Source organism: Podarcis filfolensis (assembly GCF_964270895.1).
Source record: "Podarcis filfolensis genome assembly, chromosome: 12".
Taxonomy (NCBI): Eukaryota; Metazoa; Chordata; class Lepidosauria; order Squamata; family Lacertidae; genus Podarcis; species Podarcis filfolensis.
In genome coordinates this window covers 5,560,144-5,586,378 of record NC_139614.1, presented here as the reverse complement: position 1 = coordinate 5,586,378, position 26,235 = coordinate 5,560,144, and the positions used below count along the sequence as shown (strand labels likewise).

General features: G+C 45.3%; 1 protein-coding gene across 1 annotated transcript; it reads left to right on the top strand.

Annotated features, from left to right (window-relative positions):
- The first annotated feature begins 7,867 nt into the window (after positions 1-7,867).
- Positions 7,868-22,851, top strand: EPDR1 (ependymin related 1). Its single transcript, XM_083578304.1, has 3 exons — positions 7,868-8,510; positions 18,597-18,805; positions 19,312-22,851. The coding sequence occupies exons 1-3, from the start codon at positions 8,260-8,262 to the stop codon at positions 19,500-19,502; spliced, it is 651 nt and encodes a 216-aa protein (XP_083434430.1). The 5' UTR covers positions 7,868-8,259; the 3' UTR covers positions 19,503-22,851.
- Positions 22,852-26,235: the final 3,384 nt, after the last annotated feature.

The following is a 26,235-nucleotide window of genomic DNA, read 5'->3' as shown; positions in this document are numbered from 1 at the left end:
GGCCGGAGAGCTTCGCGGAGGGCGCGCCGTCGGTTTTCCCTTGGAGAGGCGGCGAGGGAGCCGAGTGCCAGCCCTGCCTTTGCTCTGCGCGCAGCTCGGAGCCAGGAGGTTGCAGGCAGAAGCGGGCTTGGCCGGACCCTCTTTATAAGCGGTGCCGCCGATGACGCGCGAACGGGGTCGCTCGCTCGGGGCCGTCCGTCGGGCCGGGGGGAGATGGGGGCGCTCTTCTCCCCAGGCACGCACGTTGACATCACTTGCCTCGGCTCCCTTTAATCCCGGAGCGACATCATCGCCGGCTCCACGTTTCTCCCGGGGCGTCTCCAAGCGGCGATTCGTTTCCCCCCAGCGAGAGGTTTGATGCGCGCAATAAATCCTGGAAAGAGATTTGGGGAAAGGTGGGTGGCAGCGGGAAAGGGAGGAGGCGAGCGGGATCGCTCCCTCTGCGCCGCGGCCACAAATTCAGACCAAGGAGTTGTCGCGGAGCCCGACCAGAAGCTGAGCTACTGCCGCTTCTTATTAAAAGCAGGTTTAAATTTTCCCTCCTCCTGCGCTTGAAAGCCTGGAAATGCTGCATTTCCCCTCCCCATCGCCTATAGGGGGCTACGTCGTATAGAATCATAGTCTAGATGGAAGTGCAATGGAGCTTACAATCATAGAATTGTACAGTTGGAAGCGACCAGGAGGGTCATCTAGTCCAACCCCTTCCTTGAACCCACAACCCTGAGATTAACTCTCATGTTCCACCGACTGAGCTGTGCAGCCACAGCAAGTATATAGGGGAATGAACATACAGTACATTTAGAGATAGATATACCCCTAAGTATTCCTGTACTAATTATACACCATTGGGCACATTAGGTTGCCATGTGTCCAGGGGAGGAGCTTCATGCTCTGGCGCTGGTGGGGGCGAGGTTGGTACACGTCCTGGGGCGTGACGTGCCACCCGCAGGGGCATGGTGCCTAGCGTCGGCGGGGGGCAGCCACAATAGCACCCCACCGGGATCGCGCTGCAGGGGGCACTCCTCTTCCTCCGCCAGTGCAAGTGTCCTCTTTTTGCAGGACATGTCCTCTTTTTCATGAGTAGAGTCGTAATAGCGATCCATAGTTAAAAGTAAAAGGTAAAGGTAAAGGGACCCCTGACCACTAGGTCCAGTCTTGGCCGACTCTGGGGTTACGGCGCTCATCTCGCTTTATTGGCTGAGGGAGCCTGCGTACAGCTTCCGGGTCATGTGGCCAGCATGACTAAGCCACTTCTGGCAAACCAGAGCAGTGCACGGAAACGCCGTTTACCTTCCCGCCGGAGCGGTACCTATTTATCTACTTGCACTTTGACGTGCTTTCGAACTGCTAGGTTGGCAGGAGCAGGGACCAAGCAACAGGGGCTCACCCCGTCGCGGGGTTCGAACCGCCAACCTTCGGATCGGGAGAGCGATGCTGCACCAGCAGTGAGCAAAATCTAATAGTAAAATCTGTTCCTTTTTTATCTTTTGGAGACATGAGCCTGAACAGCACCAGTGCACTGACAAACGAAAACTTCTCACAGATGTGGAGATGGTAGGGTTATTATAGTGGTCCACAGTACATGTATTCATTTTTTCCTGTCTCACTGTGATCATTAGTCAAACCAGTTCTGCATATTTTCCATCTAAGCAAAGTCTAAGCTGGAGTTTGTTGTCATGACTGTCCGTATACATGTGCGTATGGCTGTTCCTCCCAGCTACTAACTGGACAATGCAGGTGACTTTAGTGATGAGGACCACACTCCATCCCCCCTGGACCTGGAAAGTCTTGGTTCAATTCAAGAGGTCAGTTCTTGTGTTCTTAATAGGTACTGTATGAGCACCAGAGCTGACCTTATGAATTAGACCAAGATCCGCTTAGTCCAGAATTTGTTTCCCAACTGTGACCAGCAAGCTGTTTCTGGGAAGTTCACAGACAGAGCATGTAGGTAGCAAGTCTCAACAGGGAGCATTTATTTATTTGATTTATTTCCCACTCTCTTCATAAACAACCTTGGGGCAGGTCACGTCCATTCAAAGGTTTTTTTTCTTATAAAAACAACAAGAAAACAAAACAAAACTTCAAAACATCAGTGAGCACAACTCCTGAACTGTCTGGCAAACGTAGTCTATTAAAAATATACAATCAACCCTAGAGTCCATTTTTTATGAGATAAACGTTTTCACCTGGCACAGCCAAATCAGTAACACCAGTTTAACCTCAGGGAAGACAGTATTCCACAAGCTGGGTACCACTGCCAAGAATACCTTGACAAGTTCGGGTAAGCTCTTGGCAATGATGAAACCAAAATAGCTGCACCAGTAGATCTCACTTAACACACGGATATGCTGCCACTCACATGGAAGTTTCTGGTCAGCTGTCATGACTAATAGCTGCTGGTAGACCTCTGCTCCATGAATTTGCCTCCTTTTGTAAGCCACCTAAGTTAGTGGACATCAATCGCTGCTTCTTGTAACACTGAATTTTATTGATTGATTGATTTGTTAAATTTATATCTCACCTCTCCTCCCAAAGGAGCCCAGGGTGGCAATTAAGAATTGATAGAACAATAGAAACATATTTAAAACACATTAGAAGCAATTCCAATAGAGATTCAGACTGGGAAAGATCTCAGCTTAATACTCTTGTTAAAGAGGAAGGTCTTCAGTATGTGCTGAAAAGACTAAAGAGACACTTGTCCAATATTCAAGGCCCAATTCCTACATCGGGTTGGACAGACCTCCTGATAAGGTGGCATCTGTAGGAAGCCCTCACCTGCAAAGTGTGAGGTATATAAGGAGTCTTTCATCTTTCAGGCATCCTGGTCCCAAGCTGTGTTGGGCTTTATACACCAAAACCAGCACACTAGCTAATTGGCAGCCAGCACAATTCCTTGAACCATGGGGCAGCATTTTGGTGACATTCTGCCCCAGTGGGTAGTTGACCCATTGCATACTGCATTATTTGCAGCTTCTGGACCAACATCAAGGGCAGCCCCACACAGAGTGCATTGCAATACTACAAGCTTGGAGGTTATCGGCACAATTATCTGGCAATTGGGCAATTATCTGGACTCGGGACGACTCACCAACAGCAACTCTATCTTGTGAGGATTCAGATTCAGTTTCGTGGCCCTCATCCAGCCCACTGTTGAGACCAGACACTGGTTCAGGGTTTGCACAGCCTCTCATGATTCATCTGTTACAGACAAGTAGAGATGAGTATCATCAGCGTTCTGACGACACCTTGCCCTCAAATATCATAATGACTTCTCCCAGAGGCTTCATATAGATATTAAACAGCATTGGGAACAAGATGGGACCCTGCAGCACCACACAACACAACTGCCAGGGGGCTGAAAGACAATCACCCAGTGCTATTCACTGAAACCAACCCTGGAGGTGGGATTGAAAGAACTGTAAAACAGTGCTTCCAGTACGTAACCCACCAAGTCATCTCAGAAGGAAACCATGGTGAATGGTATCAAAAGTCAAGTAAGAATAACAGGATGACACTCTCTTTGTCCCTCCCCTTGGGGTAACCTAGTCCAATTTAGTCCCATGAGAAGGCCTGGGCCCAGGTTGAAAGGGTCAGGGTAATCTTCCTTCTGGAGCAAAAATTAACTTGAAGGTGTACCATGCCCTAAGTCACAGACCGGAGGCCATGAAATCCTGAGCCAGAACAATAGAGGCAGCCTCAGCATGGATGTTGAAATCACCCAGGAATATTGTTCTGGGTTTCTCCAACACCACACTCAACACCACCTCCACTGCATTGGTCAGAGAAGGTGCAGGATGGACAGCACACCAGCAGCAGTCCTAGTCTCCTTTCTCCTGGGCCCAATATCAGGCCCAGGATGCGCCCTCAAAGCCAGCTCCAAGGCAGAAAAAATCCTTGGTGATAGAAATCCTGGGGACCACGGCAACTCCTCCCTCCATCCCTCCAGCCTGTGCTGATGCTACACCAAGTATCCAGGTGGGCACAGCTGGGTCTGATCATTTTGTCCATGCTCGCCCACACAGGTCTCAGTAATACACACCAGACTGGCACTAAATCATGGATAACGGTGGTGTTATCTAACAAGTAGCCAGGAACCTGTCCATGGGAGGAATGGGAGTGAAGAACAAGACATAAAGAGCCTTCTCCTCCTCTTCCACGGTAACCTATCACTTCCCATGGCTGTATCTTCCTCTGCCCATGATCACAGACACTGGGGTGACGTCACACATGTCGCTTCCTATCCAAACTCATCCCAAACACATTATGAAAACAACACCAACAAAATCTACCACAACCAAATATTTCAGAAAGAATTTGGAACAGTATTACTAAACATTGGATGTTCTTAAGCAGATGTTGGATGGCCATCTGCCATGCATGCTTTAGCTGAGATTTCTGCATTGCAGAGGGTTTGGACCAGATCCCTCCCAGCTATACAATTCTGTGGTTCTATGAAAGTCTACAGAACCCACCAAGTCATGATCACTTCTGCCCACCATCTCACACCCAAGGAGGGCCAGCCTTCTGCCAGAAACAGACTCTCACTCTGAAGGCACCTGCAGACTTTCTTCGGACCCTGGGTCAGGCAAGGAGTCCCAGTCTTTGCAGGACAGTTATCAGGGACCTCGGCAGAGCACCCATAAATTCACAATAGTGTTCTATGAAGAAGTATCCTTTATTAATGCAGATCTAAGAAAGAAAGAAAGAAAGAAAGAAAGAAAGAAAGAAAGAAAGAAAGAAAGAAAGAAAGAAGTAGTGCTCCTGAGAGTAGTACTTGGGGAAAGGAGAAACTGGCACTTCACAACACAAGCACTGCTGGTCTAGAAGGGTGTACTAGTTGCTATAGGCACCTATTGGATAATGCCAGTGACATCACTAGTGATGTAAAACATAATTATTTCGGCCATGTCACATTTGATTTTTATTTATTTACATTACTCAGTATGGTGAGATATATATGCTTATCAAATTGTCCGGATTCATATTCATATTGTTCTCAAAATACAGCACAAGGCTAGAGCCATAGCAACAATCACCTTCCATTTCAAGTGTGTGCTCATATTTTCTGAAACCCATTTTAATTTTGTGAACCAATCCAGCCTTTGATTTCCTGGGGCACAATCCAATCATTCCCCTGAACACAATCTTGACCAAATAGCCTATGTGTCCCATCTAGCGAATAAACTAAATGACATCTCCAAGATGTTGTTCTCCTTTTTCATTACCTCCCATTCATCCTAAGGCCCCAGGTATTGTGGTCATGTGGGTACACATGAATGGCTTTCAACCATGATGGCTATACTACCTACAGGTTCAGAGGTGATGTGGTTCTGAATACCAGTTGCTGGCAAATACTAGTGTAGAGTATTGTTGTGTTCATGTTCCACTTGCAGGTTTCACATAAGCTTCTGGTTAGCCACTCTTGGAATGGGACCCAAGCCTTTGGCTTGACCCAGCAGAGCTCTTTTTATGTTATGTGGTGGATTCAGGGACACAGAGCACCATCTGAAAAACATGCTTACATTGACTCTACTCTCCACTTCCATTATGGAGTTTTTCAGTTAAATCACTGAAAAGCTGTCTGTGACACCACAGCTAGCAAGGTTAACATCTCCAAGATGGAACAACGCACCCACCTGACTCCTTCAGGATAGCACCACATGTAAATTGACACTAGTGATGGGGAAACCAAACTCAAACATTGCTACACGGAGCAGAAAGAGAATTTGCTGCTCATATCTTCTTCTTCTTTAATCTTTAGCTAAAATAACATATTTTTTTATATAGCCATTTTTGTGCAGCAATTTTTATATAGCAATTATGTATCTGCACAGTTGCAGAACTATCTGGATACATTATACCCTTTTAATTAAAGTTAAATGCACTCATTACAGGAAATCTGGGCAATGAAATACAGGTCAAGTATGCATGTACAAACCTTATTTACTGCACAGGAACCAAGAGCCTACTTAGGGTTTTTATTTGTTTGCAGTTAAATCTCAGTGAAATAAGCTGGAACTGAGCTCCTTGTAAATGGGTTTTGGTCAAGACCTTATATTCACATGTGACCCTGTAGATATTGCTGGACCCTAACACCCATCAATTGCCGTCACTGGTTATGCTGGCTGAGGCTGTTGGGAGCTGAAGTCCAACAACACACCTGGGGACTACAGGTACTCCATTGCTGCACCAGTACTTCCCATATGCCATTGTACTGCCAAGTACTATGAGTACAAAGTACTAGCTGTAGTAAGAATAGTATTGCATGGGTTAACAATGGCAGGATGCCCATTAAGATTTTGTGAATTCCCACTGTTAATGATGCAAACATCACCTGTCCTTTCTTCTGACCTCACTATTTAATATTCCCCACCCCCTCAATCTGTTTATATAGCTGCAACTTAGGATAACACTTCCTGCATCTGACGAAGCACACACTGGTCCAGGAAAGGTTATGCCATAATAAATGTGTTAGTCTGTAAGGTGCCACAAGACTTGGTTGTGTTGGCTACAGCAGACTAAGCCAAGCTTTCTGGACTTGGTATTCGTAGACTAGAGTGGGATCCCAAACACAGAGCATAGGAAACTGCCGTATATCATGGGTCCACCTAGCTAAGGATTATCTATAGCAGTGGTTCTCAAAGGGTGTGGCATGGCACACTGGATGCACAACCAGAAACTAACCACACCATTCTTCAAGAGCATTGGCTCTTACTCTACAATTCTCCAAGGCAAATTGCTGAGAACAGGGATTTTCAATTCTGACAAATATGAGAGATCAGAAAAGAGAAAGACTTCGTGTTGATGAGGAGACAAGTTTCTTTGTCTCAAATTAGTTTGTACACATACTTATGGTGCGTATGCAAGAGGCTCGTTTATAATCATATTTTGAGAAAATTCATGTAGCTGCCTTGTTTTATATTTTCTGAATGTCCCATGGTCATATTATAAAGGTCTTGTGTTCTGTGTTATAAATCAAGCACTGCTAGGAGTTGCTTCTTTTTGTTTTCCGATGCGTTTCTTATCAGTAAAAAAATGGGGGAGCAAATTTTTATTCTCAAAGTGTGGCTCAGAGAAAGAAGTTTGGGAACCACGGTTCTGTAGTGGCAGAAAGTGGCTTTCCAGAGTTTCAGACAGGGGGCATTCTCAGCCCTACCTGCAAGTGCTGGGCACTGAAACAGGGACCTTCTGCACGCAAAGCAAACACACTATTCTTCTACTGAACCGGAACCCTTCCCTCTAAAAATATACGCATGAGCTCTATTTATTCGGAAGGAAGTCCTAGGGGCTTTACTGCCAAAAAATTATTGCTCAGTGGCAAAATTGAGTTTGGTTCCAGACAGTGCTTTTTTTCTTAAAAAAATGTTTAGGGGTACTCCCATTTTCCTACTCATATTGAAATACTGCCCCTCAGTGAGGCCAAACTTAGATTCACACAATGTTTAGGGGTATGCGTACCCTTGCGTAACCCCCAGAAAAAGCACTAGTTCCAGGACTAGATTGTTTGGTAAACAGACACCACCCAGGTCCAACATCTATGTCATTTGAAACGGGTTTGTGGGAAGTGGGGTGTTTTGGTTCCTTTTTATTGTGTATCTTGTGTTCTCATTTTGTATTTTTATGTTGTGAACCACTCTGTGATGTTCGGATGAAGGGCCACATACAAATTTAAGAAATAACAACAATATTTGGGTTTTGGTTCTGCAACGTGCGGTTTCCAGATATACTGTTGGGGGGGTATTAAAAATCGTTTAATTAGAACGCCGAACGAATCGCAGAGACAACACACTGAAGAGAGGCATTTCGGTTTCCTTGTTAGGCATACTGCATCCGACACGGCCTCGGTCCGGGCTGATCCGGACCCCTTTTGGTGCCAAAATAATCGCGCGAAGCGATGGAGCCCCGGAGCCTCTGTTGGCGCAGCATCGAGATGCGCTTCTACTCCGCGGCCGTTAGGAAGCGCAATGCGGCGGCGGCGACGTTTTGCTGCCTTTCCAAGCCGAGGAAGGAGAGTGGAGCGGGCTCTCTCTTCTTCTTCCCTGGCGCAGAGGAAGCAGAGAGCTTGTTGGGTAAAGAGACGGTTCCCGTTTGGGCTGCCGCGAGCTCCCTCTGCGGTTCCCGTCCCTCGGCTGGTTGCAGCAGCAGCAGGCGCGGCCCCGCGCTCGCTCCCCAGCCTCCCGAGCCGCCGGCACCGCCGTCCGAAGCGGCCCTTGGAGAGCCAGCGACCCGGCGCCCTTGCAGGCGAGCGTGGCGAGGGACATGGCCCTGGGCGCCTTCCCCGGGCGACGGCTGCTGCTGGCGCTGCTGCTCGGCGGCGCCTTAAGCCTGGCCCCGACGGCAGCGAGCGCGCCTCCGGCCGTGCCTTGCCAGGCCCCGCTGCAGTGGGAAGGGCGCACGGTGGTGTACGACCACAGCACCGGCAGGAACACCCGGGCGGCCGTGTCCTACGACGGCCAGAACCAGCGGCTGCGGATCCTGGAGGAGAGGAAGCAGCTCATCCCTTGCAAGAAGTAGGTGCAACGCGCCCCGGCGCAACTTCTCCCGTGCGCTCTCGGGGGGCGCAGCAGCTGCAGCGCGGGCTCCGGGGAGGGCTGTTTCCCCCTTGGCCGCGCCTTCCGTGGGGTGGGGATGGGGATCCTCTTGCCACCAGCCAATCGCGGCTCCCCTGCCGCTGTCTTGCGTAGGGGAGCGTGTGGATGATGCGCGATCCCCCGGCCAAGCAACGACGACACAAGCGCACCAAGTTCCCCGGCCACGCTGAGCGCGATTCTCAGGGCTGCCCTTCTTCACTGCAGGCTTCTTGAATTTGGGGGAATGTCGTTGGAATGTAGCTCGTGAAGACCCCCAAGTCGGGGAGGGCTTTGCGCAGGAGCTCCTGTGGAGCCCCCGAAACGCAGGCGGTGTTTTCAGTGACGGGTAGCTGAGATCTTGCAGAGTGTGGAACAGGCTGTTGACAAGGGCAGTTTGCAGCAAATCGCGCGTGCGTGTTTTTCTCCTGTTTTGGATTCCAGCCACCCACGCCCCTTTCCAGGACACTCCATTTCATCAACCCTTACCCATGCACCCAGTAGAGATCTATGTGACTGGAAAGACTCTACACTTGTTGGGCATTTTGTTTGTTGTTGTTTAGTCGTTTAGTCGTGTCCGACTCTTCCTGACCCCACTGCATAGCTGTCAAGTGTCCCTTATTTGAAGGGACAGTCCCTTATTCCAGCGCCATGTCCCGCTGCTGTCCCTTATTGATGGATGTCCCTTAAATGTCCCTTAAATGATGTCCCTTAAATTTCAAAGGAAGCAGGTCCTCTCCCTCCCTCCCTGCCGGCCAGGGAGGAGGGAGGCTCCAACTGTGTTGCTTGGTTGTGTTGCTCACCCAATAAGAAGTATAAGAACGACTGGGGGGTGGAGCTTGCATGCCTTGTGTGTGGCTAGTTAATGCAAGCTGAGGGGGTTTTTGAATGCTGGACGCCATTTTGTTGCATGTGCTGCTGCAAACTTTGCAGTGCAAAGCCAGGCTGGGGAGCCATCTTAAGTTGAGGCTGCATAGGACTTGTGGTGCATGTGATTCAGATTCTATTCAGTTGAACCTCTGGTTACAAAGTTGGTTGGACAGTGTTCTCGAAGCTACCAGCATGAGTTTGACCAGACTGCAGGAGGACAGGAAGACTGGAGTGCCTGGAACAGGTGAGGCTGCAGGTCCCTTATTTTGGCTGCTGGTCCCTTATTTTCAAGGCTGCTGGTCCCTTATTTTCAAATCTGTAAGTTGACAGCTATGCCCCACGGACCAGAGCATGCCAGGCACTCCTGTCTTCCACTGCGTCTCGCAGTTTGGTGAAACTCATGCTGGTAGCTTCGAGAACACTGTCCAACCATCTCATCCTCTGTCGTCCCCTTCTCCTGGTGCCCTCCATCTTTCCCAACATCAGGGTCTTTTTCAGGGAGTCTTCTCTTCTCATGAGGTGGCCAAAGTATTGGAGCCTCAGCTTCACGATCTGACCTTCCAGTGAGCACTCAGGGCTGATTTCCTTAAGAATGGAGAGGTTTGATCTTCTTGCAGTCCATGGGACTCTCAAGAGTCTCCTCCAGCACCATAATTCAAAAGCATCCATTCTTCGGTGATCAGCCTTCCTTATGGTCCAGCTCTCACTTCCACACATTTTTGTTTAGTTACCCACAACCCCACTTAGATCTCTCCCAATTCTCCCACGCAAAGCCTGTTTTTTGCAAACTTAGAGATTCTCTCAAGCCTCTGTGTGGATGGTTCCATTTTGGCCATGTATGGATTTATGATGGTGACAGATATTTGTGTCATTACTTTTGACCAGAACCACAATAGTACACCTATTGTAGAGATAGATTCAACACATTAAAATATTAACCAGCCCATTTTCCCCCTTCTGAGTTTGTATCTCTGGTACGCTAGGCAGCAAGCAAGGAAGAGGCCTGTCCTTCTTGCAGCGTAATCTGAAGTATATTACTTGTCTTCCTTCCCCACATGTTTTCCTTCTGCTGTTCTTCCATTCAGAACATTTTTCTGATAATTTAATAGATACTTAGAAATGCATCGGATGCAAAACTGAGTCTATCCAATCACATCACACTTATTAATATATGACTCTGACATTTAGCATATTTCTCTCAAAGCAGTTTGTTTCACAATATTTATATACTGCTTTCCAACAATAACGGTTCTCAAAGCAGTTCACAGCAAATCAGATTTAGAAGCAGAGTGTTATAAAAAAAAATCCATAATTAAATTTCATGGAATAATTAACTGCTGTATGTTGCACTTGGTGATTTGAGAATGTGATGGGCTGGTCAGACGCAGGAAGGGTCAGGGCTAGGATTAGCCTGTCCCCCCCCCCACTCCCTCCCAGGCCTCCACAGCTAGAAGCGGCCAGCATACTTGTGTCAGTCTTCCTTCAGATCTGATAAGGAAGCACCATATGGCAGAGTGAAAATATAACAGCAAATGTCTGGAGAGCAGAAGGTACCTCTCAAAACAAACAGTGTGTGAGCAGGTGTCTCTTAACTTGCTTAAGTTTAAGGATGTGTTATAAAAGGTGCAAATAGTTTCTCCTCTATTAAAATTACAGTAAATAATAATAATAGTAATTTATTATTTATAGCCCGCCCATCTAGCTGGGTTTCCCCAGCCACTCTGGGCAGCTCCCAACCGATTATAAACAGAATAAAACATCAAATATTACAAACTTCCCTAAACAGGGCTACCTTGAGATGTCTTCTTAAAGTCAGATAGTTGTTTATTTCCTTGACATCTGATGGGAGGGCATTCCACAGAGTGGGTGCCAACACTGAGAAGGCCCTCTGCCTGGGGCCCTGAAACCTCACATCTCACAGTGAGCGAATCGCCAAATGGCCCTTGGAGCTGGACCTCAGTGTCCGGGCTGAACGATGGGGGTGGAGACACTCCTTCAGTTTTACAGTTCTGGTTCAGAAAACGTCACATTAACTTCAGCCGCTTAGGATCGTATCTGAAATATTGTTTGCTCAATTGTGATTTTGCCTCCGGGTAGCTATCAAGAAGAAGCCCACCCTCCAATTCCTACCAGTAGTAGCAATTCCTACCAGTTTCAACTGCTTACTCTTGAGTTATCCATGGATCACAATATTTCTCTGCAGAAGTGTGAACACCACCCACCTCTGTTTACTAGAGAGAATGCACTATTGTTTACACCAGGCCCGTCCAACTCCCAAGAGACTGTGATCTACCTCCAGTATAACACAACTGGCAGTGATCTACCCATTGTCATTGAGGATTGCCCAGAGTTGTTGAGATTTTTCTGGGGAGACCAGAGTTCTTGCGCTTTTTTTAAGGGGAAATGATATCAATTGCTCACCAAAAACTGTGCCCCAGCGCTAAAAACACTCATCATATTCCCAAACACCAAGAGATAACGCCTAACGCCACCCACTTGACATGACAGAGGGACAGCGTGAGAGGGGCAGGGGGTGGAGACATTCATTCCCCAGTTTTTTTAATCCCACGATCAATAAGGATCCTGCAATCAACCAAGATCAAGGGGGATCTACCTGTCGATCACAGTCGACCGGTTGAACATGTCTGGTTTACACCAATCCAATAATGAAATAGATGATTCAAGAGCAGCTGATCTTTCACTGGCACTCTTTCGACTTGCACCAGGTTCCCAAATTGTAGATCTGTAGTATGGTTGCTAGAAGTTAGTTACCCTGGAGGCTCCAGCGTTGGAGGTCCAGAATGGCGGGGAAATCAAGGGGGGAATTGAAGTGAAGTAAACTGATGGCATAACGTCCTTCTTGACCTCTGCAAACAATGATTGAAAGGTGGGTGGTAGATTTAATTCACTTCAGTTTGGGAAGGTGTGGGGTGAAAGTAATTTGGTAAGAGGAGCATTATTGATCATTATACTAGTCAGTTCTGGAAAACTTTGATCATGGGAGATGTTGAGTCATTCTGGCCATTGTCCAGCTAAGCACTCAAGGATGAGAAGAACTTTGCACAGTTTAATGGAAGATCTGCCAGCTCTCTGGCACTGCTTTCTCCAACATCAGTCAATTTGGCTTGGCACATAATCTGGTAGAGATATATGTATTGGTTTGTGGCAAGGACTATGAAAGAGCAGGAAATGGAATACTAGCATCCCCGCTAGTGCAGCATTGAGAGAACCCAACTGTTTAAAACTGTTTGGCAGTTGAATAAAACATTATTCTTTAGCTCCAAGGGACAGTTTATACAATCACAGAATTATGGAAAAGATTACCAAGCTGTAGGTAGAGTTGCATGTTTGAATGCTCTCCCATTTCCTTCACATTGAAAACCAGTATGTTGGGGAGAAGGGATCAGCTCTCCCTCTGCCTTGTCTTCCTCTATAGGTCTGAAGTGAAGTTTCTTTTGTTTGTGGGGTGGATTGTTCAAACATACAGAGCTCTATCTGCAGCCTGAAGTGATACAGTAAAAGGTAAAGGTAAAGGGAACCCTGACTGTTAGGTCCAGTCGCGGACGACTCTGGGGTTGTGGCGCTCATCTCACTTTATTGGCCGAGGGAGCCGGCGTTTGTCCGCAGACAGCTTCCGGGTCATGTGGCCAGCATGACTAAGCTGCTTCTAGTGAACCAGAGGAGCGCACGGAAACGCCGTTTACCTTCCCGCTGGAGCGGTACCTATTTATCTACTTGCACTTTGAGGTGCTTTCGAACTGCTAGGTCGGCAGGAGCAGGGACCGAGCAATGGGAGCTCACCCCGTTGCGGGGATTAGAACCGCCGACCTTCTGATCGGCAAGCCCTAGGCTCTGTGGTTTAGACCACAGAGCCACCCGCGTTCCAAAGTGATACAGTCTTCATCGATTATTCTCCTGATTGTATAAATTGACTCTGGGGAGGTATAACTGTTGGTTACTGGTTGTTGAAGCAGTGTGACACTCGGGGTAACTGCATTATAGGACAATGTGTTTATTTTACAACAAGTAACTTTCTGGTATCCTCGGATGATGTCCAAGTAACAATATTCAGGTCTGTATAATGTATGGGGAAAGGGCTGGTCTACAAGGTGAAAGAAAGATCACATTGTATTGCTCTCTCAGGATATCAGGGGCATGTGGGGGAATCACGTGTAGCAGCCTCTGTAGAAATCTCTGTCGAGATTTCTGGCTAGCCTTCTTGACACAATAGTTTTCTAGGCGTGGGAAGTATCTCACAAAAGACAACTTTTAAATATGTGATGGATTTTGTACACACACACTTTCTGACATGCCATGGTTCTGGAGGTAAAAAGAAAGAAAGATGCTTATTTCTGAAAGTTACCACTTGCTTGCAACATGCAGCCTGTCCTTTCGGAGAGGTGCCGCTAGTCTCAGCCCCAGTCTCTCCACCTCCTTTATGAGACCCTGTAAGTTCCCTCTTTGGCCCTTTTATCAGCACATGTGGGACCAGCATGGACAGCTGGCCCTGATGAATACTTGAGGTTCCCGACCCCTATGGTTGTAATTCGTGGGCAGTCATTTAATTTTATCCTGATTCTAATTTTTAAGCTGTATTTTTAATCAATTGTTTGATTGTGTATTTGATATTTGGTGTTAGACGCCCTGACCCGGTCTTGGCTAGGGAGGGCGGGGTATAAATAAAAATTTATTTATTTACTTACTTATTTACTTAATTACTTACTAAGATGCAGGGCAAGCAGGTTTCATCTGAAATGAAAAACCCACACTATCCTCTCTAAAATAAAAACGTAGAGATGGAAATCAGTATCTGCACCAGGGATAGCTAAGCCCTGATTCGGGGGCCTAATCCAGCCCCAAACTACATTTTTCTCCCCAACACCACTGATTTCGGTGGCAGCCACAAAATTAATAATACAGTAGACCTGGTCTCTCTGCCCAGCCCAGCATCCTGAAGATTTTCCCTGCAACGCTCATCAGATCTGCATGGAGCAACTGGGTAAGGAGTACCTGTACATGTGTGTGTATGCACACAGTGCATGGAAGAATGTGGCAGTACCCACTGCTGGCATGCAGCCCTCGGAAGGAGAATGCAACTTTCAGGCCAAACAAGTCAGCCTATGGTTACCACATTTTTTCAATGGATCCGGGGACACTTTTATTTTTTATTTTTTGAAGCTGAGTAGCAACAGGGAATCAGTAGTGGGGACGGTGAGGCAAAAGACCCTGGGCCCAAGCACACATGAGTATTGTATAAAGGTGCAAAGCCCATCTTTATGTGAAACATAAATGTGCAGAGTTTTTTAAAAACTGGGCAACGGCTGCCCACCTGCAACTCCTGAGCCTCCCCTGAACAGTCAGAACAAAGGGGGAAGGGGGCAGGAGATCTGTACTGCCGGACATCCCCAGTTCCCCTTCGGCAGTGGCGTCGTCGGTGGCAGTCATATGCACACATCATATGGGGACTTCCGGCAAGGAAAAATGGTGGGCTCCATGGCAGCGAGCAGCTCCTGAAGCCAGCCAGAGCCAACTGCGCTACCAGGCTGGCTCCGGGCTGCTGAGGCTGCCGCTGCCACATTTCCCGGGGACAGATTTGCAAATCGGGGGACATTCTGGGGACGGAATTTGTCCGGGGACAGATTTGCAAATCTGGGGACTGTCCCCAGGAACTGGGGATATCTGGTAACCCTAAGTTAGCCACCCCAAGCTATGCTTGGGACACACTGTGTATTGGGAGCTGCACTCTTCATGATTTTTAAAAATAGATTGAGCTTATTGCTGGCACTCTTAACTTTTAACTCTGTTTACTAAGAGCATAATCCAAAATCGATTGAACCAATTGATTCAGATCACCTAGCCTTCAGATTTGCATTTTGCTTTAGGATGATTTGATGGGTGGGATTAAGGTAAATGGTCTTCGACTTATATTTGGAGAGGGAACACAGTAAATATAGATTTTTGAACTCCCCCTAGAAAGGGTGGTGAACTGGAGGCGGTAAATAGTAGCAGGTGTTGGAAGACCTAGAGTGAGATGCTTAAAGGTTGCCTGCGGTCTTTTGATTGAAGTGGGAAATATGGGCGATAGGCGGAATGTGTCTGAAATTGAATCTGGAGTAAGGATTCCGAAGGCGCCCAGTTCTCCGAAAAGAGCTCAAGGGAAAGATACAAAGATGTCCTTTCCTGTAGTATCTGTCAGAAAGAAACCTCAAAAGAGGTGCTCAACTCTTTAGGCAGAGGCAGAAAGATAATATTGGTGATTATCAGAAAATCTAGTCTGCAGCTCAGGACCATGAAGTGTATTGTGTGGTGCACATGAATGAGAAATATACAGTTGCTAAAAATGAGTAAAACTGTTAAGTATCACTGGATGAAAACCATTAAATCTGGTATTCAACAACCTTCACTTGCTCAAAATACGCTTTCTAGAGTTGCACTCTTTGATGGGGCTGTATCAGATTTGACTGTACCTTGTTGGGTAGGACTGGACAATGGAGGTCTCCCTTGCTTTTCCTCACCCTGTAGCTCTGCCCAATTTCCTCTACTTGACTGGTTGTTTAATTCCCCAACTCTCCATTTCCCCATTTATCTTGCTTATTAAGTTGGCTTGAAGGTAGTTAGAGGATTCTGTGCTATGGTTGCCTAGCAGCCGTGCTTCATTCCTTTTCTCTTGAACCTGAGAATATGGCTGCCTCTGAGCTGAAGCAGGCACATGTGTGGCCAACCTGTGACGATAGGAATGGAGATAGTGGAAGGGGCATTGAGAACAATGTACGGGAAACCCCCACGTCTTCTGCTTCTTCTACCACAAAAATTCTGATATTTGTGGAAGATCCGGAATGGATCACCAATATTTTCATTTGTCTGGCATGTGCACAAACATAGTCATGTGGCGACTCTGTTGATGAGTGTAGTTTGTGGCCTGTTTTGCACCATTTCCCTTCCAGTTTGCAAGCCCAGTTCAGAGGAGATGAGTGGCAGGTGAAGGCAATCTCACTGAGTCCATGTTTTGCCCACGATAGCAGTCTTTAGCTGAAGACAACATTTCAGCACAGTAACCAGGTTCACCATAACTTGGGCGGGCACAGAGTTCTCCTCATCTCTTATGCTCCCACAAGATTAGAATTCTGGAACACTAAGTATTAATAATGCAGTGGTACCTTGGTTCCCGAATTTAATCCGTTCCGGGAGTCCGTTCGATTCCCAACATACCTCGAAAACCAAGGCATGACTTCTGACTGGCTGCAGGAGTTTCCTGCACTCAATCGGAAGCCACGTCGGACGTTTGGCTTCCGGAAAACATTCACAAACCAGAACACTCACTTCTGGGTTTGCCGTGTTCAGGAACCGATTTGTTTGGGAACCAAGCCGTTTGCATACCAAGGTAAAGGTAAAGGGACCCTTGACAATAAAGTCCAGTCGTGAACGACTCTGGGGTTGCAGCTCTCATCTCGCTTTAAAGGCTGAGGGAGCCGGTGTTTGTCTGCTTCCGCAGACAGTTTTTCCGGGTCATGTGGCCAGTATGACTAAGCCACTTCTGGCGAACCAGAGCAGTGCACGGAAACGCCGTTTACCTTCCCACTGGAGCGATACTTATCTATCTACTTGCACTTTGATGTGCTTTCGAACTGCTAGGTTGGCAGGAGCTGTGACTGAGCAACGGGAGCTCACCCCGTCATCGGGATTCAAACTGCCGACCTTCTGATCGGCAAGACCTAGGCTCTGGGGTTTAACCCACAGCGCCACCCAAAGTGATACAGTCTTCATCAATTACAAGCCCAAATAGCACAGTGGTTTAACCCACAGCTCCACCCGTGTCCCAAGGTACCACTGTAATGAGAAAAAAAAGAAATGAAAGTGTTATTTCCATGGACATGCTCATAACTCGGACATTTGTGGACTGAAGGAACACGGAGGCATGTAAGGGATGTGACTGCAGCCTCAGAACCTTTCTCAATTCAAGAACAACCCGCCATTCTTGTGGAAAGGAAAACCCCACACAGATTGCTACAAAGGGGGCAGGCAATCAGCTGCAAATGCACTCTTTCGAATGTTGGCTCAAACAGCAACTGTACCACAATAAAATTGTAAGTGTGGAAAGCGTTCTGCCATAGGAAACTAAATTTCTTAAAGCTGCCATTGTGGAACAGAGAGGGGCACTCAGGATGCATGGCTGTTTGCTACATCGAAGTCCAAGATAAAAGAATCAGAGTGAACTCTTTATTAGGAGATACTTAAAAGTAGCCAAAAGAGCAGTCTTAAAATATACTGGGTTTTTGCAACTGGATATTCCAAGAGCAGGTCTTTGAACTTTCCCTTCATTATGCCCCACTGTACCGACATTTCCTTCTAGTTTCCTGCTACTATTTAGGCTTAAAATTGCATCTGTGCAATGCGTGTCTCGCTCTTTAGGTTTTACCTGACTTGCTTTTGAATTCATGTCATCTAGCAAAGAATAGAAGTGTGCTTTAAATCTGCTTAGGGTTATCTAAACACGCTCAGTAGGTTCACTGACCTTTTCCTGACCAAGTGAGAGCTTGTAACAGTGACAGGCTATATTTTTAAACCAATATTATTTACAGGTCTTGTCCCCCTTGCTATTATTTCTTGGGCCTGTCCTTGGGTGAAAAATAAATGTGTCATTCTTGATTTTTACTCACACCTGCTTCCTTAATACAATTAAAACTAGACTTTTTGTTTCTTTGAAATAGAAATGTATTTTTAGCCAGTCTATAATAGTAAAGGAAGTCTGTGTGTTTAGGCACCAGTTGCTGGTGAATATTTTTGGAAGAGTTATTAACAGATAATGTTATGTATATATTGAAAACAGTTAGGTACTTCTTTTCAGGTGAAACAGAGCAGTTTATGTAAATGAAAATATTAATGCAGTAAGCAGCCATTATATATAATTACAATAATTTATTATTTATACCCCGCCCATCTGGCTGATCCATGGGTTGACCCAAGACTCCCTGGAATTGTAGTTCGCCAACGGTGTTTAAACTCTCCTATTTGAAATCCCTCGCCCCCCAAGAACTACAGCCCTAATGGCTCCCATGAGCCAGTTTAAATCTCTGGGGTTGATGTGCACAATCTGTCATGTAATGATGCACATCCAAGAATTCACAGATATTACCTTTGCTCTTGGTCTGCTTCTTTCAGATTTTTTGAATATATCTACCTCTATAAAGACACGGTGATGTTTCAGATTGAGCAAGTGACAAAGCTGTGTTCCAAGATTGCCTTGACTGAGCCGTGGGATCCTTATGATATTCCCGACAACTCAACCTACGAAGATCAGAACTACATTGGAGGACCTGGCGACCAAATTATGGTACAGGAATGGTCTGACAGAAAACCAGCTAGGAAATGTAAGCATACTTTGGTTAATAAATTAATTGGGAGGGACTTTTTCTCTTTTTGAGAGAGAGAGGCTGGCTGATGGAAATGGATCACAGAAGGGAAATAGGTTGTTGTTGTTATTGGTGTATTGTTTGATATGGTTTAAAATGATTTTATATGTTGTAAATAGCCATGAGAAGATAGCATTTTTGGGCACACCCGAATCTCTGAGCACCAATGCCTGCGTGTAACCAGGGTCCTGATTCTCCATGGTTATACCTGGTTAAGCAATTTAAGTGGATAATCCTCTGCAGATCCAAGAAGAGTTCAATTAGCATTGACTTTTAAGTTGAAAAACAGCTTAAATTTAAAGCAAGTCTCTGTATCTTTTGGGGCCACAAGACCGAACGGGCTTGACGATTGTAGCATTAACCCTTCATGGGGAGGGGAATGACTTCTTCTTGCTGGCATAATGAAAACTTGAAAATTATCTATGCTTCCCCTATATAAACTCATACTTTGTGCTTTGTTACAGTTGAAACCTGGGTTGGCGTTTATACAGTCAAAGACTGTTACCCAGTTCAGGAGACCTATACCAGGAACTACAGCGTGACAACCTCCACCCGATTCTTTGATCTAAAGCTTGGGATAAGTGATCCATCTGTATTCACGCCTCCCAGCACCTGCCAGACAGCACAGCCAAACAAGATGAGCGATGAATGCTAATCATGGAGACTGGCTTTTACATGCAAACCTATGTAATATAGTTATCATGAATCCTCAGCTGCTGATGTCTTAACATGGTGGTTGCACTTTGCAGAATGGAGGGCTTTGGGAATGAGATCTCTCGTTGACTAGAAAAAGTGAGAAAACCCATCTCTCCGCCAGAGTCTCATTCTAATATTGTCCTCATATTCTACACTTACCAGTGAAGCGTTTGTTTTAGCCACTACATTTTTGTTGGAAGAACCTGTTGCTTATATTTCCCAAGAGACACATTGTGCTCTTAAAGCATATTAAAATATCACGTGCATTTGCTCGTTTTGGAGAAGTGAGCATACTTTATGACATGTAGCAGAGAAGGCATTTCCATAATGTGCCACCATTAACCGATTATGTAGAGAGATTTCCTTAACATCTTGGAAGTTGTTACAGTAAACGAATTTGCTTTGGGGGGGGGGGGTGGAATCAAGAATAACTATTCATATAATTAGTGACTGGTGTGATGCTACGAATACTACAATGATGCCTGTGTTCTTCTACTTACTACTGCTTTCATGGGATCTGATGGGATTTCTTTCTCTTTTATGCACCCTGTATTAAATATGCTTTGTTAAAGCAATGTTCCTTTGAATTTAAGGATTGCTTTACTTGTTTAACAGTCTCTCATTGAAAACCTATAGAGCTGGTGTCTTGTCAGAAATATATATTTGGCAACATTAGATATATTTAGGATTCAAGTGCACTGCACCCAATGAATATATATATATATATATATATATATATATATATAGTATTTTTTGTAGTTATTTGTAGTTAACCTCTGCCAACAAACTTCAACTGTTCAACAGTCCCTGGCACTGAAGTCTGCTGCTATTCATTAGCTTTGTTTTATTTTTAGGATTGTTTTAATTTTGTTGGCATTTATTTGTAAGTCGTGTGTGAGTTTGGTTTTCGTCAGAGAAAGTATGGCGCAAATAAGTCAGTGGGGGGAGCTCTTGGAATTGCAGGGGCCTCTGTGGGCTCAGCAGTCAGTCTGCAGAGCTCTGGACTAAGCTGAGCACCAGTATTATTTTAGACATCTCAATGAAATTGGGGGTCATTTACCCTTACTGGCTAGGAAAAGAAGACCATCTTTTGTCAAGAAAGCAGCTCCTTTAGTACATATAAGAACTACACACCCATCAGTGGTGACATAGATCATGGGTAGGCAAACTAAGGCCTGGGGGTTGGATCTGGCCCAATCGCCTTCTAAATCCAGCCCGTGGACGGTCCGGGAATCAGCATGTTTTTACATGAGTAGAATGTGTCCTTTTATTTAAAATGTATCTCTGGGTTATTTGTGGGGCATAGGAATTCATTCAGACAGTGTATTTTTTTCAAAATATAGTCCGGCCCCCATAAGGCCTGAGGGAGAGTGGACCGGCCCCCTGCTGAAAAAGTTTGCTGACCCCTGATATAGATCTTCTGTAGCTCTTCCCTCTGTGTGTTCAGTCTACGTGTGATTGGGCAAGGCCTCCTGTGCCTTCCTCCCAGTCTCCGCATGTTCACTGGAAGCATGAAGGAAATTCAATGCAGGCACATGACACCCAGGCACATAGCACCTGTCATTCCTTTTGCTCAACACATCAAGGTTGGAAATGGGGCTTCATGCGCAACCCTGGACCCTAGTCACACGCTGACTGAAGTCGTGGAAGGGGAGGAAAGCTTCCGTTTCTTGCATCAGACAGGGTCAAAACAAGAGGGCTTATCAGTGCCTTTAAATATGACGCTTGTGTGTATTACTGTATAACGCCATTGCACTTTATGGAGTAACAATGACAGGCTCTCAGCCTGAGCAGTTAGCAATCTAAAATTTGAAACGGGGGAAAGAGGGGATAAAGATGGCGGATGAGGGTAAATGGGAGCGTACGCTTACTTTGGTCACACATGCTTGGCTTTGCCATCATAGGTGTTTTTGGGGAAAGATTTAAAGGAGGAGAAAAGCACAAATAAGTGTTCTAGGAGGGAGGTTTAGCTGTGAGAAGCAGCAAGGAGGAAGGGCAGAGTTATCTGAGATAGCAGGAAACCTTCAGGCAACTGAGAACAGCGACGTTGGTGGCTTTTATGGCAAGGAAAGGGACCTTCTGATGGATCCATGAGGATTTCAAGAAGGCTGTCCTGTGGTCTGGAGGTGAAAAGAGACGAGTGGTTTTGGTGGCAGAATTGTGGGTGGAGGTGAGAAGGCCAAGGTGTGGTACTAGAAAGTCGGATAGGAGGTTGTGACAGTAGAAGAGGAGGGAGATGAAACAGGTACCATATAACCAAGGTTGAGGAAATGCTAGACTGCAGTATGGGGCTTCTGTTTCTGGCTTGTGAGAAGCCTTCTGTTGGAGGCCACACATACCCACCCACCCCGTCAATTTGGTTTGTGAAAAGCCATCTCTTGGGGTTTGCCTTTGCTGTGTGCTGTGCCTACTTGCCCAAAAGGTTGTCCTGCCACAGTTTGATCATGGGCAGTGGCAGGGGGAAGCCTGTTTTCCAAGGCTAATTGTTACGGAGGTGGAGAAGATCTTCCTGGAGAATGCAGTAGAAGAAGCTGGGGATGATGGGAGGGAGAGACCAGAACATCCTGTGGGGCATCAGGTTGGCATCGGCTGTAATACAGAAATAGTTTTACAAGTTAGTGGCCTGCCCTAAACAACTTAAGCAGCACAGCATATATAATAATCTGTCAAGAGTCATTGACGGATAAATTCAGGTAGTATTTGCTGAAAGCAGATGGGTAATAAACATACTCAAATGTTTATCATTTCTCAGATGCTACTAATAATAATTTCCTCATACATGAGCCAATGTGTTAATGTTTATTATTATTATTATTGTTATTTGTATTTAACCTATGTGGCCAATGTATTTTTGAACCGCCTTGTGTGTAGCAATATAGAAAGGCGGTATACAAATTAGAAGTGAAATGAAATTAAATGAACAGATAGCACATTCTGTCAAGACAGAAAACATCTCCCCTTCATTAACGTTGCGAAATGTACTAAGAATCTTGATTAAAAGCTATAGAACTGAGTTTTTTTGTGATGGTTTTCATATGATACACCACTGCTCCATGATATTGTAGATTAGGGAGATGAAGGTTCCTATCTCTTGATGATAATTGTTCTTAGTTTGTCATAATAATCATTCTAGCTAGTTTATTTTATGCACCTTTGAATAAAACACCTTGGAATAGTGCAAACACCTTTGAAAATGTTGCATTGGGAGCTGGGTAAGATCAATATAGACTCTCACCTAGGGAATCAAGTCATGGATGTATTTCTCAGTTCTGTTCTGCCAACTAAATAAAGGTGTGCATGTGAAAGCATGGAGAGGGTTGCACTTATCCTTTGTCCAGATTTCTGATGATTGTATTTGTCTGGATCCTTGGAAGCCCAGACCCAAGTTTGAGGAAAGCGCTCTTTGCTGAGAGAACCCATCAGATACTTAATGTTGCATAACATGTAGCAAAGGACAGTATGTATGGAAATATATGCTGTATAGCCTTTAAAACGTGCCCTTTCTATTGTACTAAAAAATGCCTGGTTTGAATAATTCCTTCCAAAGTATCCCACTACCCTAGAATAGAAAATGACCACACATTCGGTAAGTGATCAAGCAGTTTACTTACAAAATTCTTCAAAGGTCAGAATAAAGGTGCACAGGAAGTTAAATGTTGGTTGGTTACAAAAGGTAAAAGTGCCTAAACTATTGGTATAGAGAAAATGCTGGTTTCAGGCTCCGTTCTTGACTGAAACAAAAGAGGATGGTTAAAGCCATGTGACTGACGGGAGCAAGCAGCTCAGAGCTCCTCACATACTTACTTACATGTAAACTGGAAGAACAAAAGGCTTGGTGGTCCATTTCCTTCCACGGTGAGGGGAAGTGGCACAGACTAAGCCATGCAGGACAGTTTACTCTATGGTTTTAACCGCTTTCATGCTTTAATTAGACTCAAGAATTTATTTTATTTATTGAATTTATTTATTGAATTTATATACCGCCCTATACCCAGGGGTCTCAGGGCAGTTCACAGAATAAAATCAAAATATAAAACCACAAAATACATAATCAATATAAAAACAACAACCCAATAACCCACCCACCCCCAGTGCTTATATGAGGCTGGTTACCTTACACAACACAATTTTTGAATATTTATTTCTCTGAATTACAGGCTGTTCCACCCCAAGGGTTTGGATCAGGTAACAATGTTAAAATCTTAAATCCTCAGTTATATTATAAACAACATAAGAAGAGCTCCGCGGTAGCTGACCTATCTAGGACCATTTTTCACAGTGGCAACTCAGATGCCTCTGGGAAGCCTACAGATGGGACATAGGGAACAACTGTGGTCTCTGTTGCCACAAGAACTGGTATTCAGAGTCACATCCTGGGGCTGGTATATAGCCATCAAGGGCTGATATTCATAGAATCATAGAACTGTACAGTTGGAAGGAGCCATGGGGGTTATCTAATCCAACCCTTTGCAATGCAGGAATCTTGCCCAACATGGGGCACAAACCCACAAACCTGAGATTAAGAGTCTCATGATCATGGCTGAGGTATTCATTGAAAGCTTTATGAATTTCAGAAAGCTGGCTATTCCAGCTTTCTGTTTGCCACGGTTTTTTTGTTTTGCTTTTTTAATTATTAAATTTCGAAACACATAAAAAGACAAAAATATTATCACCGTCAAAACAACATTATGCACTTCTAAGAAATAAACGTAAGATTGGCAGCTGATAAAGCACTTCAAGAAAGAAAGAGAAAGCCAACCAGCCACAAAATAATTAGTCAATTATTTACAAAAAACAACAAGAGTTCTGCCATGTATACCATATCCAAAACATATCCATCGGGCAGGTACGTTTGTTACTCATTTCTCTCAGAACGGATGAGTTCAAAATAAAATACAAAGGTTATATATAAAAATCCATACTTGTTTTGCTACTTTAGATCCAATCGTGTGAAAAGGAAAGAAGGAGCTATGTCAACCACACCTTAGTATTGCCCGTGCTCTTCAGTATTAATAAATATAAAACTGAGCAGTCAATCTTGCAACATACGTCCAATAAGCTTCTTACTGCAGGTTTACGCTGCCTTCTGTACAAATACCCTATAAAGCCAACTGTGGTGTTGCCTCATTTTCCACACAGACCGTTTGCAAATCCTTTGAGACAGCGTAAGGCTAACTTGCTTTACCATGTGTCTGTATTCTGTACTTGAGGGGCAAGTTCTACTTTATTATTTGTGTAATTTATATGAGCAGCCTGGGGCGAGGGAGTTCACCCCAGGATTATCACAGTGCTTTGGGTCTCAGTGTGGGGCTAGAGCATGGGAACACCAGCTAGCCTAGTCCTACGCAAGACTAGGATGAAATCAGGATTTTGCTGGAACATTGCCTTGGCAGCAAATGATCCCGAGTGCTTTTAACTAAGGGCTGGATAATTTTAGCGCAGAGCATGAAATTCAAACCCCTCGCCTTTTGAAAGTGACGCGAACTGTAACGCAGAGTGTCAAATGAGCCAGGGAGGCTTCCGGGGCGTCAGGACTGTTTGTTTATGAGAGCTGGCCAAGTCTGCCCAGCCCAGCTCAAACCCGAGGTGAGCTCAGTGAAAGCTCTTTTATAAAGCCCTGCACACAAACACACCCACCCCTTCTCCAAAGCACCTTTGAGGCTGCAATCCCTTGCATGCTTCCCTGGAAATAAGACCCATGGAAGTTCTGATGAAACACGCATAGGTTTGCGCTGTAGAGATGGAGCAATAATGTACAACTGTGCAAAGATGGTATTGTGTTTGGTGTCATCTAGACCTTTGTAGACAGCCTACACTTGCTTATAAAAATGTTACATTAATACAAAGCTACATAAAGGTAAAGGGACCCCTGACCATTAGGTCCAGTTGTGACCGATTCTGAGGTTGCGGTGCTCATCTCGCTTTATTGGCTGAGGGAGCCGGCGTACAGCTTCCAGGTCATGTGGCCAGCATGACTAAGCCGCTTCTGGCGAACCAGAGCAGCGCACGGAAACACTGTTTACCTTCCCGCCAGAGCGGTACCTATTTATCTACTTGCACTTTGATGTGCTTTCAAACGGCTAGGTTGGCAGGAGCTGGGACCGAGCAACGGGAGCTCACCCCGTTGCGGGGATTTGAACCGCCAATCTTCTGATCGGCAAGTCCTAGTCTCTGTGGTTTAACCCACAGTGCCACCTGCTTCCCTTCACAAAGCTACATATCTATCTATCATCTATATCTACCTATCATCTATATCTATCTATCTATCTATCATCTATCTATCTATCTATCTATCATCTATCTATCTATCATCTATCTATCATCTATCATCTATCATCTATCTATCTATCATCTATCTATCTATCTATCTATCTATCATCTATCATCTATCTATCTATCTATCTATCATCTATCTATCTATCTATCTATCTATCTATCTATCTATCTATCTATCTATCTCAATATCAATTCATTTTCCTTCTCACACACCTCAGTTTCCGGGTTCTCACAAACAAACTTAGCTCACTCACAAAAGTCTCACAACGAGTAGACTTTCTGGAAATAGCGGGCCTCACCCTGCTCTCTCATTCTAGACTTGCTTTTTATGGGCAGGCCCAGGTGGATGGTACTTCTTCAAGCTGCCCACAGCCGTGTCCCACTCATCTGTGCTCTCCACACCCAACTCCAGGGGC